This window comes from Arachis hypogaea, chromosome 17 (genome assembly GCF_003086295.3).
Source record: "Arachis hypogaea cultivar Tifrunner chromosome 17, arahy.Tifrunner.gnm2.J5K5, whole genome shotgun sequence".
In the NCBI taxonomy this organism is placed as follows: domain Eukaryota; kingdom Viridiplantae; phylum Streptophyta; class Magnoliopsida; order Fabales; family Fabaceae; genus Arachis; species Arachis hypogaea.
This window is the reverse complement of record NC_092052.1, coordinates 23,373,098-23,392,751: the sequence shown is the minus strand read 5'-3', so window position 1 is coordinate 23,392,751 and position 19,654 is coordinate 23,373,098. Positions and strand designations below refer to the sequence as shown.

The 19,654-nt window shown below is 32.6% G+C and overlaps 2 protein-coding genes and 1 long non-coding RNA gene across 6 annotated transcripts; all 3 read right to left on the bottom strand.

Moving 5' to 3' along the window:
• Window positions 1–1,037: 1,037 nt before the first annotated feature.
• On the bottom strand, window positions 1,038–3,643 carry LOC112764337 (protein LURP-one-related 7). Its single transcript, XM_025809896.2, has 3 exons — window positions 3,117–3,643; window positions 2,629–2,835; window positions 1,038–1,374 (listed from the first exon to the last, which is right to left on the bottom strand). The coding sequence occupies exons 1-3, from the start codon at window positions 3,348–3,350 to the stop codon at window positions 1,243–1,245; spliced, it is 573 nt and encodes a 190-aa protein (XP_025665681.1). The 5' UTR covers window positions 3,351–3,643; the 3' UTR covers window positions 1,038–1,242.
• A 4,421-nt stretch (window positions 3,644–8,064) lies between these two features.
• On the bottom strand, window positions 8,065–10,046 carry LOC140180923 (uncharacterized). Its single transcript, XR_011875055.1, has 2 exons — window positions 9,695–10,046; window positions 8,065–8,401 (listed from the first exon to the last, which is right to left on the bottom strand). It is a non-coding gene; the product is annotated as an uncharacterized lncRNA (long non-coding RNA).
• Window positions 10,047–11,054: 1,008 nt separating this feature from the next.
• LOC112764336 (uncharacterized) lies at window positions 11,055–16,977 on the bottom strand. Of its 4 annotated transcripts, none has more exons than XM_025809894.3 (7): window positions 16,701–16,977; window positions 16,068–16,217; window positions 15,278–15,491; window positions 13,470–13,775; window positions 13,287–13,361; window positions 12,052–12,723; window positions 11,055–11,797 (listed from the first exon to the last, which is right to left on the bottom strand). In XM_025809894.3, the coding sequence occupies exons 2-7, from the start codon at window positions 16,199–16,201 to the stop codon at window positions 11,354–11,356; spliced, it is 1,845 nt and encodes a 614-aa protein (XP_025665679.1). In that variant the 5' UTR covers window positions 16,202–16,217; window positions 16,701–16,977; the 3' UTR covers window positions 11,055–11,353. The 4 variants fall into 4 exon arrangements, with proteins under 4 accessions (XP_025665679.1, XP_025665680.1, XP_072078706.1 ...); XM_025809895.3 differs by having other exon boundaries at window positions 13,470–13,768; XM_072222605.1 differs by having other exon boundaries at window positions 16,068–16,586; window positions 16,701–16,939.
• Between the last annotated feature and the right edge of the window lie 2,677 nt (window positions 16,978–19,654).

Below are 19,654 nucleotides of genomic sequence, written 5' to 3'. Positions count from 1 at the left end.
TAAAATTTAAAATCAAAATATTTAAGATCGAGGAAGAAAATGGAGAAAAAACTTTTGGTAAATAACGAGTTAAACATTAACGTGACGATAAACTGAATCATATAACATATATTTAAATTAAACAATTGATATAATAAATTAATTATAATTATTTGGCTCAATAAAATAAGTTAAATAAATAAAAATATCTTATAAATATACCATATGAAAATTATAATACTTTTAAAACTTATTAATCAAAATACATAAGATGAAAAAGTTAATGTAAATTAACAAAATCAATTTATTTATTCCAGTTAAATCAAATAATTAATATAATTAATTAGTTATAGTTATTGTGTTAAAAAAAATATTAACTAATTTGATATTTATCTCAATCAAATCAAAATACTTAAAACAAAAAATTAATATAAATTAAAACAAAATCATTCAGTTTATTCTAGTTAAATCAAATAATTAATGTAATTGATTAGTTATAGTTAATGTAATTAAACAAAATATTAAATAATTTGTTATTCATCTCAATCAAATCAAATAAATGAAAAATTAATTAATGCATAAATAAATAAAAAAACACCTTAAAAAATTTGCCAGCTATTCTATTAAGTGAAGAAATTTCATTTTAATATTATTTTTAGTTACCCACCGACTATGGTATCTCCTATCTCGATAGACCAAAGACTAATTCGTTGCGAATCTGAGTTCCATTTAAAGGTCTACTGCTGGCCAATAGATTGCTCCATACACGGGAAAGAATTCGAACTTCTAGCACTTGATTAAGCAGATGAATGAGTTGACCATTCGACCAACTCAAGTTGGTTAATTCCATTTTTATAATATATAATAGATAGATAATAGATATATAAATCAAACACAAAATTAGGTGTACAACATTATTCACTGTCCATAATTATTCAGTGTCTTGTCTCGTAAGCATATTAGTGGTTTAGCAATTAAAATTTGTGGCATAATAATAATAATAATAATAATAATAATAATAATAATAATAATAATAATAATAATAATTTGAAAGTATGTGGGGTTAGAATCCAACACAAGCTGAAATAAAATCAGATTAGTTTACAGCTTGCTCCATATAACTTGTAAGGATGCATGTTTCATTTCCTGCCTATGGAGAAAGAATTAAAATGTATGTAAATTCAAAACTTCTTTTCTTCCGGCTTAAGTTACAGATTCAGATAGCTCTGAGAATAAACTGCAATTGCCTACTTATTAATGATGTTATTTTCGTCCATTCAAAAATATTACAAACAAAGCAACAATAACAGCACGGTCAGTAGTTCCTGGAAATATCGTTATGCGGAATTTACCCCTACTTGCATATATTTGGTGAAGCTTGTACATCAGGCTAGTCTGCAAGAAAAAAAGAGGGAAAAAATTCTTTTTATAAAAAAAGTATAAGTCAAATCAGTCTTTGGAATGCACATTGCAGAGAGAACATATATTATCTGAAATTTTGAAAATGATACTTAGACTCATTCTTTTTTGGATACTGAGTTGACTTGCTCTCCTTCACTATCAGATCGGGTGGGACATGTTGAGTCCTATACCCGGTCTAATGGAGAAGAAGAATAAGTCGGTTCATTATCCAACAAAGAGCAAACGCAAATAACACAATACACATAATACAGCCTTCCAAATTGTTTCAGATCCTATTCATGTTTCAGATTCATATAATGTACTAATCATAGACCTTGATGAATGAGATTCAAAGAGAAACATAACATATCACTCCTACTTCACAATAACATGCTACTTGTCATCCAGATAAACTCTTCAGCATCACTTCCTTGTTTTAATTCTTCTAAGGGCGTAATTTATATTAAAATATCACGTGAGATTTGGATTATTGGATACACATATACAAAAGTTTACTAATTCCAACCCATAAACCAAATCAAAGTTTCAAGGTGCCTACTTTAATCTGTTTTCACTCGAAAGGAACTCCTAGGGAAATGGCAGGGTGATAGGCACCAAGCTGGGATTGAACTCTGAATCAAAAGACAAGGATATTCTAACATGGACTAAAAGAGGTAACATTTGAGCTATAATTTATTGGCTAGTCTAAATCCAAACCGGATTCGGATCTTTTAAAGTGAACATTTTGTAGAGTGAAAAGGTAAGGACAATCGCCCTTAAGCAGCTACCCTTAAATTATTGATCCAAGGGTGGTTAACAACTTACTTTCTCACTTTAAAGAAATTCTCACTTTAGACGATCTAAATCCATACTTCAGTAGCCGCGTAAGGAGTAATATCAGGAGAAATATAAGACCAGCAATCCAGCACCATATAAGCCAGAAGAGCAGGAAAGAAGGTAAAGGTTCACTAGCAACAGGAAAAGAAAATAAGTCTTCAGAGCCTTAATGACCAGAACACCTAAACATTAGTCATTGGTAAATATTCATTATCATGGAGGATTTAAAGAAATCAACATCATCAAGCTCCTACTTAGTCTAATGTAATAATGTTGGAAAAAGATGACCAAATTCAAACTGAAATTAAGAAGAACCAACTACAAAAGTGATGGGTCCTATTTAACTATGATCCATTTTGAACGCATGTTTGGCATTATTCAGAGCTTCAATAATGAATGCTAGTGGATTACCTGAGCAACAATTTCAGTGTCTTTATAAATGCCACATGATCGCATACAAGGAGAACCCCTCATTATCAAATCACAGGCTTCGCCATTGTTGCCGCCATAAAACACTTGTAACTCAACTATATTCAACTTCTTAACTGTCCTCTGCACCCTCAACACCATATCCGTTTCCACGTTGCTTTCTCCCTTATAACATTTCCAACTCCCCTTCTATCAAAAACAAGATATTCAAACATATCAGCTAAAAGTCTAAAACCAAAACCATGTCATCGAAATCTAGACCGAAATTCAATCATTAATCGCCACACCAGCAAAATAACTAACTTTTGAATAATTATTTAAAAAAGTAAATCTAATTTCCGTGAATAAAAAATAAATTAGGAAATCATAATAATCAAACTATGACTAAGCAAAACGAAATTAAGATGCGCTTAGAGAGAGAGAGAGAGAGAGAGAGAGAGAGAGAGAGAGAGAGAGAGAGAGAGAGAGACTTGATAGCGGTGTATGGAGAAGATGACGTTGCCGGAAGCATCGAGCAAGAGTTTCTTGTCCTTGGGAGAAGAATTGTGGCGGTTGACCTTGTAGACTATGTTACCTGATTCGTCGGCGAACGCCAGGGTGCCACGTGGCAGTCCATGGTGCTCTTTGGAACCGAAGAGATCTATTGGAATTTGCATATTACCGGACCCTGGATACGCGGCGGACTCCGATGATTCCACGTCCATGATCTTGTGAAATTCTTTCTTTCTCTCTTTTTAATTGCAGCTCAAATCCTCAAGCTCCAAACACCAATTTTTGGTCCGAGTTAAATAAATAAATTATTCTTTTCTTTCAGTATAGGAGAAAAGAAAAGAAGGTAGGAACCGGGTTACAGGGATTGAATGAAACAAGGGGCTGCACTCTGTTGAAGCTGCAGTTTGCAATGCGTGTCTTTTTAGTTCTTTCTCCTCTTTTGGGAATTTAAGTGGGGCCAAATATTTATTGTTTGTTCCATGAATCATGATTACTCCCTCAGTCCAAATAAGTGTCTAGGACTCCAGATTATGTAAATTGCAAATGATTGAAACTTTTTTTTTTTAATTTTTTATAAATTAAATGGATAAAACAAAATTATTTTGATTAACTTCCTTCTTTCTTTGAATTTGTTCTCTCTCTTGGCACTATTTATCAATAAAGTATACTTTTTCTTCCATTTGCGACCTTTTTTTTAATACTGTTAACTTTTAGTTACATTTAATTGTGTTCTTAAAATTTTTAATTTATGTCAAAATTATCCTTAAATATTAACTTCATAAAAATATTAAAAATAAAATTAAAAATTTTTAATAATAATTTTAATATAAATAAAAAATATTAATAATAAAAATAAATTAATTAAAAACATTAAAAACAAAATTAAATTAAATTAAACATTAGAATTATTCTTGAAAAATATCACAACAAACATCAGAGATAAAATATATAATTTAGCCTTTAAAAATTAATTAATGTTGTTTACTCCTTTTTCTCAATAAAACTTATTCACACGTTAAAACTAAATAAACTTATAATAAATACTATTTAAGACCAAAAATAGTATTACTAGATAAATATTACCACAATTGATAAAAAATTAATCTATATAGTCAATAATCATTAACACACTTACCATATGTTGTAATATTTTTGTTGAAATACTTTAGGTGATATACTGGATATTAGAACCTTTTTGGGTAATAGATAGTGATGTTTACAAAATTAGAAATTGCTCAATTTGCATAGTTTATACTTTATACTATTATAGAATTATGCATGGTTATGGATATAAGTTCCGGGGGTAAATACAAAATAAAATTGTACGATTATATTATATGTTCGGTTCTTTGGGGTTTTAGACAGGTTGGAGAAGTATTCTGGGTGAGAAGGTGAGAATCAGTCTGGATCTGAGCTTGTTCGCAAGATGCGGGGGTAGGCGATCTCCCGAGCTCTTCGTGAGACGAGGGGGTGCCACCTGTAATGATACTCCGACACTCAAGTCAGAAAGTATACAGGTGATTTGAGAGTAAGGGTGGTAGTGACGTACCTTGGGGGAGGGGTAGGACCCTCCCCATATATACCCTGTAAGTAGGACGGATCCCACAGGAGAGGTCTCCTTTCAGGAAGCTTCCTCTCCCAGCTGTCATGCGGTTGGCAACGGGATGTAGGTGTCCGGGTCATGATTCGGCTGCGGGGCACACTCTCAGGTCGGGTTCCCCTGCGCAGAACTGGATCAGGTCGGGTTGGCTGGGCCGGGCCGAAACTATATGAAAGTCTATTTTATTTTGCTGATTTAGTTTTTGTTACTGGATTATTGTTTTAACCAGAATCAAATACATCATTTAACATTGCGGATTTTTCATTAATGTATTTTGATTGGAAGATTTATATATTTACAAAGATACTAATGTAAGATTAGCTCTTTAAAGCACAGTAACATTGTTTCTTTTTTTGTGAAAAAGAATACCGTTGTTGTTGTTGTTGTTGTTAGAAAAAGTATAGGTGAACAACAACATTAGTGAACAATGTAAACAATGTGGTTAAAAAAGTAAATTAATCTTAAATGTAATTAATGGTTTGATTAATTAAATTCTAATAATAATTATTTTTCAAATTAAAAAAAAATCAGGGTTTTAACATTGGTGAATTGAAGCTCTGCAGCTACCCTCTCATCTTATCTTCCTCTCGCTTGACCCTTTTCTCTTCTGCACTCTCAACCCAGTCCCAATCCTCCATCCGACACCACCGCCATCACCACCGGTGACCACCATCGCCTACCCCCTCTCTCTTCCCTCTCTTCTTTTTTTCTTCCCTCTTTCTCCATTTCTCCTTAATCCCCTGTACGCTACCCTTGTTCTTTGTGCAAAGCCCAACCCCAGCGAGAAATCCCAGTGCAACCCAGCAGCGGCTGAGCTCTGTGCCGCTGCAACACCGCGTCTGCTACCCCTCTCTTTCCATTCTTCCCCTTTTACTAACGCAGGTTCCATGCTTCCTCCTGCCCATGTTCTTTCGTTTATTCATTTTAACTAATTTTTAATTCTGCTTTTAGTATTTAGATTAGGCTTAGATTAATGGATTGATACTTTTTGCATTCCAAAATGTTTGATGGCTGATTTTTTTTTGGATTGATTGCTGCTTAAATTGAGTTTAAAATCTCTATTTACATATTGTGCATACCATATGCTCGATGAAACGCCTGAGTGAAATTTTTTGTTTAATTCTTATGTTTGGCTAGCATTTGTCTAAAATTTTGTTATCTTTAGGCATTATAATTCAGAATTGTGTAATGTTATACTATTTTTAATGATGTTTAGATTGAGTTTTGACAAGGCACTTGATTATTAGTTTTGTTTAAACACTAAATTGGTTTAAAATTTTAAATTTGGTCATTTGATTAGTGTAATTTAAGAAGTGCATATCATGTTTAGTTAAGTGAATTGAATGAAACTACCTATTCATATATGTTTTAAATATTCCACATAATTGCCATTAAATTATTTTAAATTCCCATCCTTATGCTTCCATGCCATATATGCACAAACAAATTTGGTCACAACTCACTTTATAGATGGAAATATATGCTCTAAGTGGAGATGCTGTACATTTTGGATGCTCACTAAATGTGTTTTTTATTTTTGCATTCTTTTTTATTTTTTCACGCTATATAATATTACTAGAAAATATATGTGCAGTTGTGCAAAACATACAATATAGTACTCAAAGGCCTCAAAATTTGAATTAGCAAATCCACAATACATACAACACTGATTACTACTATAAGAAAAATAAATTAATTAATAAACAAATAAGAAGAAGAAATAAGAGAGGATTGGCAAGGAAGGAATTGAAGAAACGAAAATGGAGAATGGGAGTGTATCATTCACATCCAAGAAGAAATAATGAGCTTTTTGACTTTTCAAAGCATAGAAATGGACTTGGTTTTAAGTTGTGTAAGTGCGATCCAGTTGTGGTAGATCCATGCATGCTCTATATAAATACTTAATATAAGCCTAACTAATTAGATGAGATTTTTTATGAGTATACTTTTCATTATTATTATTTCTTTTAAGTTATGCATAGTAATAAATTTTTAATGATATTTTTGAAAAAAGCATTAATAAAATCTTTTTAGTTGAAACTTGTTTAATAATACGGTATCTAATTAGCTTGTGTATGTTTGATTGTAGGTCATAGAATGTACGGATATTACTGGAAGTGATGACACGGATCTTGTTGATGAGGTTTGGTCTCTAGTATATTGCTTTTTTTTCGTGAACCGCATATTTGAATCGACCATTAATCCTCATGTTCAAATGATGTCTGTTTTGAACGGATATTACCAAGAGTTGGGATGCAGTTTGAGCATTTGAAGCTGGCTTAGGATTTTTATGCAACATATGCAAATAAAGTCGGTTTCGATTCAATAGCGTAGCGGATGGTTATTTCTATTGGTTCCCAGATGGTTATTTTGTAATGGCCTTGGTGTGGTGTGTATAATTAATTACAATTATGTTAAACTGGATATTCGATTTAATAGGATAGTGGATGTTTATTTCTATTGTTACACAGATGGTTATTTTGAATAGTTTGGGTGTAGTGTGTGTGATTCATTAAAAGTATTATAAACTGGATGTTTGATTTAATAGGAAAGCGAATGGTTATTTCTTTTCTTACCCAGATGGTTATTTCAAATAATCTGGGTGTAGTGTGTGTGATCAGTTTTAAGTATTTTAATATGGATGTTCGATTCAATAGGATAGTGAATGGTTATTTTTATTGATACCCAGATGGTTATTCATAATAGTCTTGGTGTAGAGTATGTGGTCAATTACAAGTAATAAAGGATGGATGTTCGATTTTATAGGCTAACAGATGGTTATCTCTATTGTTACCCAAATGGTTATTTAGAAGAGTATTAGTGTAGTGTATAAATAGTAACAAATGGTAGAGGCTGGATGTTCGATTCCATATGATAGCGGATGGTTATTTTTATTGGTACCCAAATAGTTATTCTTAACTAATATAGCTTTTACGCTTCGCTAATATCTTGAAACAGAATCAAAGTAGTTAGAGAACTAAAAATGTTATTTATCATGAAAATTTATCCTTTCTATTGTAACAAAACTCCACCACGAAAATACGTAAATAATGTGAAACTTAAATAAGCTCTTTTGAAAAAGAGCTTAAAGTAGAAGAACTTTTATTAATAGTGTTGATTTTTAGTTATAAAAGTACTTATTTTAAAATTGTAGTGTTCGGATAAATAACTCACAAAATACAATTTTTTTACACAAGAAAATGGATATTAAAATTCTAATTCACAATAATCTTGATGGCAATGCAAAAGAAATTATTGTATAGTTAGTATTTGTTGTTTTATTGTGCATGATATGGTAGGTGAAAATAAAAAATGAATATGAAATGTGTGTTAATGTATATTTTGTTGCTGTTTTTTAGTTTTTTTATTGTGACTTTTCATAATTTAAAAGTAAAAAAAAAAATAGCTTCTGCTACTTCCCAAACGGGTTTTAGGTACATCTAGTGCTTTCTCTGATTCCGGTTCTTCCTCACAAGTTCATTAATGTCCTAGTGCTTGGTACTGTGAAAGGTGATTTAACCTCCTTTTTCTTGTTTCTTAGATGGTTGTGGTATACACGTTCTTCATTTCGGTCCAACAAAGTTCGCACCTGTTCAATGGATCCATTGTGTGCTCCCATGATAATATCCTCCATAATCTCCATTCTCATTGCTCGAAGCATATCTGTATGGTATTTTCATTGTGAGGGTGATGAAAAAACACAAACGAACGAGACAAACCGAATTTCAGAATCATATACACCTAATTTTTTTTGCCATCATAATTAGTCTTCCATAAAATTCAGAACCGAAGTAATACGTCACGAGTTACTTCAATACAAAAGTCCGTCTCAGAATTGCATAAAAGTATCTTACAAAACCAAACATCCCTAACAAATATCATTTCAAATTAACTCAAACGAAATACAAATACAAAAAAATTAAGACGGCTGAAATATTGTTAATCAACTCAAACCGATTTCATACCTAAAATAAAATTAAAAATGACCCCTTGTCATCTTCTTAAAATATATTCCAAACACAAAAAATTAAATAACTAACATTTACTTTTTGGCAAAATTTGAAAAGATATGCGACTCGAACCCGCAACCTCTTAATTGAGTATGAGGAATCTATGCCATTTGAGCTATAACTCATTGGCAACTAACATTTACTTTATCATGGATTAATGTTAATTTTGTATTCAAAATGATCATCTAATCTAAATATATCTTATTCAAAATAAAACATCCATGGTCAACCAAGTAACAAAATAAAATAGTAATCATGTGTAGAAAATGTATATTACACTATTAACTGTTATTAAAAAAGTATCAAATAACCCTAAACCAGTTCAAAAATTTTATATATGGACAGGTTTTGTAACATTAGAAGAACACAAGCGAATAATTGCCTATCAAATTCTAGAACCATAGACCCAAAATTTTTTCCTCCATCATAACTTGTCTTCCATAGTTACTTCAACACAAAAGTTCATTTCAGAATTGTATGAAAGTATCTTACAAATCCAAATATCCGTAACAGATATCATTTCAAATTAACTCAAATGAAATACAAATACATAAAATTAGGACGGCAAAATATTAATAATCAACTCAAACCGATTTTATAACTAAAATAAAATTAAAAAATTCCCTTTGACATTTTATTGAAATCTATTTTGAACTCGAAAAATTAAACAATTAACATTTATTTTATCATAGATTAATATTAATTAATTCTGTATCCAGAATGATCACCTGATCTTAATATATCTTATTCAAAACTGATTACTTAACAGAAGTCAGAAATTAGGTCCCAAGTCTCAAATAAATTTCACATTTTTTCGTAAAAATTTCAACCATCCATTCATATAGTGAAGTAACCATCCCTTTTAAATTGCATAAACAAATCATACTTGAAGTAAAAAATAATATGAACATCTAACCCATCAAGAAAGAGCTAGTCATGGAGTTACCTTCGATGCGGGCGAACATGTAGAGACGACGGTTGCCCTGATTTTTCGCCGGAAGACCACAGGCGCCGCGAACAGGCCGGGACTTCAAGCTTGGGAGCTAGCCATTAGAAGACGACGCGGGTTGCGACTGGACGAGGTCCACGCGACAGGGACGGGGCTACGACTGCCGTTGCTCGTCTACACAATGGAGTCGCTCCGGAGGATGGCTGCTGCGGCGAACGTCAGGCTGGACGACCGCAACCAAGACAAGCGGACCGCCGGCTGTGAGGGGATTTCCTTTCTGAACGCCTTTCAATTGGGGTAGGGGAAAGATTTTTACTGTTAAGTTAAAAGGGAGGGGAGTGGGTGGGATGATTATGATGTTAGTAATTAGGATGATTAAAATTAGAATTTGGGTGAAGGGAGGGGAGGGGAGGTGGGGAGCGGGGTTGAACTGAATTATTAGTGTAATTGGACCAATTTTTTGAACTTGTTGTTGATGTTGTTTAAAATAGTCATTGTCTACCTAGTATTTTTCTTATTATTATTATTATTATTATTATTATTATTATACTGATCTCATAATTCAGATTTCCACCTCCATTTTTAATAATAATAATAATAATTTTGATACGGGATAACAGTTTTCTTTACAAAGTTATCGCCAAAATTGTTGTTGAGACTTACAACCTTCCTTTAGGAAATCATTGGCCCTCCTCGGGGCTTCATCGTTCCCAATTCCCATTAGAGGTATTCTTTGATAACGATTTATTTTCTGAAATGAATAAAAAATTGTTTATTTTCCAAAACAAATGAAAACGGTAACGTTTTTTACCGTTTTTGTCAGAAAAATGGATCGATTGTTGTCGTGCTGTCCATGCGTCATTAGCCAGCATGACACTTAATGGCCACATTATCAACTTAATATGACATGTAGATTACCTCCATTAACTCTTAACGTTGGAGATGCCAGAAGGACCGTTAGTCCGTTATGACTCACGAGTCACGACAAGCAAGCAGTCAAGCACAAAACAAAAGCAAACCCTTTGTTTCTCTTTACAAAGACAAAATAATCCATCAAAATTTAAAATTAACATCAGAAAAATTCATCCCGTAGCATTAAAAAAAAACAGACATGCAGAAGGATTATTTTAATTATGTAAACGAGATAAGCCAAATTATACAAATTAATAAATACGCTACAAATTACATGTTTCAGTAAATAAAATAATTAAATTATTTATTTGAAAAAAAAAATCTGATTATCATTTGCTTGAATAACAAATGTCGAATACAACAATTTCAAATTATGACGGACAATTTGTTGCTGTATGCTTTTTGTTTTCGCAGAAATAAATTTGGCAATTACTTGGAAGAAACAAAATAAAAATCAGTGTCAATATTATAAAACCATATCATAACATTCTTCGATACCATACCATCTGATCATAAGATGCGTAGAAATAATCACCAAAATCTGCTTGCCAAACCTTTAAACGTTGCCGAATAGTTTGCTGCGGAAATTGGAAACCAAAAACAAAAATACATGCAGATTTATGATAGGACAATAGAAACTTTACAGTCTCATTCAAAATGGCACTTTTGCTCGTCCTCAGGAAAAGAAGTAAAGCACACAAAAGTACACTATGCAACTGCGGAGAGAAAGAGAGAGCTTTTTCCTTAACAACAGACAGCATTCTTTTCAAACGAAAAAGACAACCTTGGCTTATCATCCGAACCAAAGTTGAACTTTATATCACCAGCGTCATCATGAACAACTGAGTTGCTTGTAGATGGGAAGGAAAACACCACTGCCGGATCGGACGAACTTTTTGAACCAAAACTATATGATGTTTCAGTGGAGATTTCTTTTGATTGATTCTGGTCCTCGCTAGCCAATGGCATGATGGTTGGTGTTGGTGGTTCCGATGACACAGAAGATGATGTTGTAACAGGGAAGGTAAATCCTGTGCCATTATCAGACAACCACCTTGAGTCACGCACAGGCCTCTTGATGGTAATTGGAGGTAAAACTGGTTTACTGGATGTAGAGTTAGAGAGAGGCTTCTTTTCTTGATTTACTATGAAAGGGAAACTGCCACCGGGATGAGTCTTCGAAGTTTCCTGCATTGGCAGATCTTTCAGAAACTCTTGGCTCTAGATATAATGATGTCCCAAATCAAAACTTTAACAGGTTTCAGATATCAATAGATTGACTACTAAATGCTTCAGTGCATCTCATGCAATCAATTTTCTTTTCCAACCGGAAACTAATTATAACAAATATAAAAGAATTGTAAGTTGTAACTAATATTTGAAAAGGCTAAATAAGAAAAAATATATGTAAAAAGCTTTTATATCCATCAAATAATTTGTACCTCTTCAGCAGACTTCTTTAAAATATTCTGAGAACCACCATAATTTTGCATAGTCCTTGCTTCAATACCAAATGTGGGGATGCTGCTGCTAACATTCATGTTAGATGCCGAATTTCCTTCTTTACTGACATCAATGGGTTTACCAGAACTCTTCATTGGTAAAATATCAACATTGCTGTTCCCTTGACCTTCATTTCTAGGTGTAGATTCCTTTGCATCAAGCCCACCAAATTTGAAATGACCAACACCTTTTAACTGTAGTGAGTCATTATTTTCTTTTGATAAGGTAGTATTAATATCTACAGAGGATTCAGGACTCTTCCATTTAGTTGCCAGATTCAGCTCAGCAGATTTTTCTTTGGGAGTGGGTATGTTTCTATCAATATGATCCAATATCTTTTTAGCCATCAAACTGGTATGCATGTGCACTGATGGAACATCCACCTCAAAGCGCACCCGCTTCTGAGTGCTTATCCCATCAGGATAAGAAGCCTTTGTAACAGGAGTAGTGAAAATGTCATTAATGACGGGACTCTCTCTCTTTGGAAGGCCATGAAGAGATGAATAAGGCGATGTTCTTGATGAAGACTGTGAACCAACCTTGCCACCAATTCGACGTATAGGTCCAACAGATCCATATCTGCTTTCTGATGCATCAACTTTAGATTTATCCTATATATTTATTTAAGTTACCAACAGACCAAAAATCAAATTAAAAAAAAAGAAAGAAAACTAACAATAAGCAATAAGCCAATAAAAACATATTAAGGAAAAATAAGGCCTCTATGGAACACATTTGGTAGTAATAGTATGTTCAGAAAATATGCTAAAATCTGATTTCACAAACAAAAAAGGTTTCCTCTGAAGCCTTTTACCACTTAAGTTTAAGCCTATATATATAAAGGGAATTGGGAGAGGTTTGACGTACAGCTTTTTTCCTAAAATACCCTGCACCATATATATATACATATATAAAATATCCAAAGCCTATTTCTTGCTATTTCTAATACTTGAACCCAAAATTTCTTGGTTAGAGTGTAAACTACTTAGTACTTACCATCTTAACTTAAAAAGTTAATTACAACTTCTTTATAAAAATCAACTATAACAACAACAAAAAAAGTACTTAGAACACGCCAATTTCAAATTTCAATATTTACAAATTCTTTAAAAATATACATATTATATATGTAAATCAAACACAATCACATAAGGATCTGAAAAATGAAGCATACCTGCCTATACAATGACTGCGATTGACTGAGGGGCGTTGATAAAATGTTGCCATAATTGCCTTCTATATGATTCAACTGGTGAAAAAGAAAGGAAGAAAAGTTGTAATAAGATTGGAAACACAAGAAAATAAAATACAAAAAACTACTAAAGAAAACTATATAAACTACTAAAGCAAGATATACCCTGGACTTAGATTTTGATAATAAAGTTCTAGAATAAGGAGTCCGGGGGAAGTTGTGTAGTCCATATCTGCTTCTTTGACTTTGTGGTGTTGCGTAAGCATCATGTGCTACTACACCAGGCCAACATGTTGATGTCTTTGCAAATGGTAATGGATCATAAAGTTTGATTGCAGATTCCTCACCACGTGATACTCTTCTTTCAACAGTTTGTATTATGCTCTTAGAACTGGGGCCTGCTTCAGTTGCACGTGAATCCATATATGCCTTAGCAATCTCAACAGGTGAGGCACCAAATTTATCTGGAACCTGGAGAGTTATTAATTTGATTGCCATATATACAAATAAATCGGATACAGAAAAGGACATGTTCTATGTAACTATGATAGATGCATATACAACTTGCAGTTACTATCAAATTCAATCTATTCCACCACACTAACATGGCAAACAAGAAAACTGATCTCAATTTTTCATTCTTGCCACAATCTAAGCTAAAAAAGAATGGGGTGATTAAAGGGAGGGTAAGTAATTTTAGAGAATAAAAAAATTATTTATGGTAATCATGTTTGGGAATTTAACTCAAAGGAATTGTAAAAACTCAAGGAATTTTGATAAAGAATTTCAATTAGCTAAAACAGGGGATTTCAATTTCCAGTTATAATGTGGGAATAAGAGTGTGTTTGGTTTGTGTTTTTATTTTCTATTTTCATTTCAGTATTTTCTGGTTTTAGAATTTTGTGAAGAAAAAAGAGAAAACAGGATGTGAAGACAGAAAATAAAATTTCACTGTTTTCACCATCTTTTCTTTTTCTTTTACAAAATCTTGATTCTTGAAAACAGAAAATATTCAAAATGAAAATGTAAACCAAACACACTGTTAGTTTCTCCTCCTCTCTGTCTCAATTAAAATTAATAAAAAATAAACTCAATTATATTAAATAAGGGAAAAACAAACTAATGGAAGTAATTTAAATACCTTACCTTTACAAAGGATTTTTATTAATGCAGGTAACATATTTATTCCATCCAAATGAAGAAGTTTTGCAATTGATGCACTTGAATTTCCATGCATTTGAAATTGCATGAAGTCATGAACTCTAAGAATATTATATCCAAACAAAACCTAAACAGATGAAACATACATATCCATACCATTTCACTGGTTTTAAAAACTGATAGATAAATGATGTGATTGGGAGGGGTACAAGATTAAATTATTTTAGTAATTGCTTATTTGTATTACCGTTTCTTCATATAATCAAAGAATCCATGTATATCTGGAACTCTGGATACTAACACTAAAAAGTGGTTTCAGGAAAATTTGTTTTGTTTGAATTGTATTAAAAACAAAAAAAGTTGCTTCTGTATGCCAAAATAAAAAGGTCTGGAATTTCGTTTATATCATGATATTTGATGTGTGGTCTATTTGGTAAGAACAAAACAATTCTAAAATAATCAGCCTCTATTAAAAAAGCTCCAAAAAGTTGCTTATAATTATGAGCTGCTATTTGGATTCAGATTATAAGCTTTTGATTATAATTTATATTCAATTTTAACCCAAATATATTGATTTTTCCAGAAATCCAGGTCAACTTTCCTTTAAAACAAAGTTGATTGCGCCTTTCCCAAGCATGCTCAAACATTCTTATGTTAATAGTTTACGATTATACTACAAGTATACTAAACACTAAAGTCTAGGGACACACATAGGCATAACAAATTTTGCATAACATAATATATGAGCAAAGGGATCAATCATAAACTAGTGTTGAATGTGAACAGCTTAAATGACAAATTGTAATACTTACATTTGACAGACCAAGAGGTGTTGGGCTTTCCCATATGGCTCCTTTTGACTCTTCATGTCTTCGTGCATCGGAAACCTTTAGAAACCGTTGGGAAATTGAAAATTCTTCATCGTGTTTTTGAGAAGTCAAATTAGCGTTCTGCTTTCCTTGTTCAACATTAGGAGGGTCCACTAGCCTTGAATTTAATAACTCCACCAAGCGGTTGAATTCATCTCTACAAGAGTGGATAAAAGATTTTTGGACAAGACATGTCGTGAGATAAGATACAACAAAGGCTTTCAGGGTATCTTTGGAAGGACGTGGAATGGAGAATAAAGTGAAAAATTATCATGTAGTCTTCCAATGCTGCAAAGATACCCGAAAGAAGCAGTAAATGCTATTGTTAACATGTTCTATGATGAGTGAGCACATGATGGAGGTAAGCTGAACCATCTGTTAAGCTTACTTGTGGCTTGGCTCATTTTTCTATAGCTTATACATTGTTCATAACTAGCTAATGCCATTATTCATATTAATGGCTACGTCAAATACTTGTGAGAAGAAGTTTCATAGCCCTAACCCAATTTAACAAAACAAGAGCATAGTAGAAAAATCTGAAATAGTAAGATCTGCTTCCTCAAATACCTAAATTGAGGGTTAATTTACATCAAAATTTTGAACTGAGAAATAACAGGCCTTTTAAATAAGATAATGACTACTTTGATCTAACACATGAACTTCCATAATAGAGTTATGAAATGAGCCCTTCAAACAAGCAAGAAATAAAATCCGGCAATATGAATTATTGTACCTAGAGAATTTGCTCCTTTTCACCAGTTGCTCAATATCAGAAAGCCCATTTTGCTCAGCACTTTCCTTCTGCGTCTGCCAAGATACGTCAGTACTTCTTTTCAGATTAAAACCGGAGTCACTAGTATCTGTCATTTTAGTTTTGTTGGCTCTGTAGGCAAGAAGGCAAAAAGAATCAAATTCAGTAATCTCCAACCAACTTTCAATTGGATACAGTTAATGTTAGTTGAGTTAGTGATAAGAACGGCATCGAAATACTTAGGCAAATGCGTATTGTTCTTGAAATAAAAATATTACGTGGCATCAAAGTGAAACTTAAAAAAAAATTGAATTGAATATAACATATGCATCAATGTTTAGGAAAAATCTTTCTTTTTTTTTTTTTCCTGAGCATAAAAGGGAATAAAATCCGAGAAAATAAATATTATTTGCAATCGCGAATTGCAAAAGCATCCACAATGCTTCAAAAGTAAACCGATCAACAAAAGCAGATTCTTCAGAGCATTCATCGAAGCTGATTCTAACACATTTAACAAATGAATAACAAACAAGAGCAATTTCAGAACAAAATTGAAGTATAAAAGTATAAAATTCTTTCAAAACGAACAAACAGAAAATGCAATAGTATCATTACCGACACCAAGAGGGAGAAAGAATGCCTTCGATGATCGTGCGGCTGCGGCGGTGAATGATCGTGAAAGGATAGGACCACCGCTTGCGTGGTGGTCCGTCGGACTCACCGGCGGAGGTTCGGAGCTTTCCGATCCGGCCGCGTGCACTGGGCTGAGGCTGTTCAACGATTCCTGATTTTCTAGGGTAACGGTGACAATGTTAGTGATTTCTCATTTTTAGGCTCAACACACTAACACAGGTAGTAAACTCTCCTTTTTTGTTTTTATTATTCTTTTCGTAAGTTTTAGTTTTTGGTCAGATTTCAATATTTCATGGAATAAGGCCTTTTTTTTTTCTTCATTTTTTCCCTTAAGGTGATATATATAAAAATACGAACACACAAAATCAGTGATTAAATAAATATATATTTATGTTTATATTTTTTATTTTATATATTTTTCAACAAATTATCACCTACAATTCTACAAAAATATTAAATATATTATTGTAAAACAATTAAATCCGCTACAATTGAATAATCAAGTTTTTATATAAGGTGAAAACGCAAGTGCAGTTGACTTCATGTGAAGTTGATAATTGAGAGCCGTTAGATGATTTTGACTGATTTGACTAAATTTTCATCTAACAGTTTCTCGACTATCAAATTCACATGAAATTTTGTTGTAAATATTACATATTGTGTGTGTATGTGAAAGAATAATTCACACAATCAAATTATTTGAAGATCAAAATTACAGCAATGTCTTGAAGTGAATTAATTTATATTTATATCCTAAAAATTAATAATCAATTAAATTTGATTTACGCTTTTTTAAGATAAATTAATTCGATTTACTATATATACTATATCAATAGTAAATTGAATCTAGTTGATTCAATTTATTACTTCTGCAGCATATACATATAAATTGAATTTAGTTGATTCGATTTAATACTGATATATACAGGTTATTAATATTTACTACTTTAAAATATAAATATTAATAAAAAAAATATCCTCAATTTGAATTCAAATAAAATATAAAAAAATCAAAATGAATAAGAATAGAAATTCAACTTTTGTGTTTTAGTTCAAATTTCAAAAAATCTACATTTTTATAAACTTATGAATGTAAATTAGAACATTAAACGATTTCTAAAAGTTTATTAAAAATCATCATTTGACTCATTAGCATATAAAAAATTAGGGTTAAGTACGATTTTGGTTCCTAAGATCGGGCTAAAAAATTTTTTTGTCTCCGGCCTTTTTTTTGCTACAAAATGGTCCCGAAAGTTTAATTTAGTTTTATAATTATCCTTTTTACTAAATTTTAAATTTTTATTTCGAAAATACCCCTAACTAAAACAAATAAAAAATAAAAAAAAGGAAAAGGAAAAGGTTAAAGGGAAGGGGAAAATGGGGGAAGAGAATCATGCTTCGTTTGGGGGGGGGGTTCAGGAAAGAAGGTGAGAAAGGGGAGGGGAAGCGCCGCTACTCCTTGCTGCCGCCGCCGCTGCCACTTTTCGCCGTTTGGTCACACTAACGAAAGAGGAGAGAGGTTCCAGATCTCACTCACACTAACAGCAAGAGAGGAGAGAACAGAGGAAGAGAGAAAGAGAAGAGGAGAGGAAGAGAAGAGAGGAACGGAGGCGCTGAGGAAGATCGTATCCAGCCACGCCCTGTCGTCGTCCTCATCGCGAACTGCCGTCGTCGGTCACCATCGAGCCATGTCCCGCCGCCACCGCTGGAGTGAGTCCCGTCGATGCCAGTAGAGCCGCGAGGTTGGACGGTCGTCGATGCTCCTCGCCGGACGCCAGCAGATCTATTGGTGTTTCATTGTTATTGCTTCAGCTTTCTGCTTCTGCTTTCTGCTTCTACCTTCTGCTTCTACTTCTGCTTCTATTTTTGCTTTTGTTGTTGCTGTGATTCCATTATCCATTGTTGTTGTTTCATTGTTGTTGATTTTGGTTCTGTTTTCTGCTTCTGTTTTTGCTTCTGCTTTTATTGTTGCTGTGATTCCATTATCCATTGTTGTTGTTGTTGATTCTACTTCTGCTTTCTACTTCTGCTTCTGTTTTTTCTTCTGCCTCTGCTTTCTGGTTGATTTTGGGGAAAAAGGGAGAAGGGTATTTTTGTCCAAATGACGTTTTTAAAACTAAGTTAAACCTTCGGGACTATTTTATAGCAAAAAAAGGTTGGGGACAAAAAAAAATTTTAGCCCCTACCTTAGGAACCAAAATCGTACTTAACCCAAAAAATTATTATCGAGACTTTTAATATTAAAAAATTAATCTAAAATAGGAGTTATAACTTGAATTTTTTTTCAAAATCAGAAGTAACATATAGTTATACAATATATAATGACCAACTATATTTATATAATATATAATTTGTGAAATAATTAAAATACTATATTAATTAAATTATCATTTAATTTGTGAATTAAGTATATAACTTATTACTTTGATGACGTTATCCAAGTTTAAGTTAGAAATAACATCATCAAAGCAACAAGTTATATACTTAATTCACAAATTAAATGATAATTTAATTGATATAGTATTTTAATTATTTCTCAACTTACATATTGTATAAATATAGTTGGTCATTATTAGGGGTGCCAAACGGGCTTAAACCCGCCGGGCTGGCCCGCATAACCTGCCAAAAAAGACGAACTGGGTTGGAAATTTGAGACTGTAACACCCTACCACACAGAGCATTACACCTAGGATGTAATAGAGAGGTGATGAGGCGCTACGACCTCTAAAATAAAGTGTGTACCTATAATAGTAAAAAGAATATAATAAACTAGGAGCCTTGAAAAATGGGTAAAACAAAATCGCGAAATAAAAAGCGCAATGCTCTGGAAACGGAATAACTTACGTGTGAAGAAAACAATATCTATCAAACATAAAATAATAAAAGTAGGAATAGAGAGACAAAGATACAAAATAACAAGCTCCTAACTCAGCCTG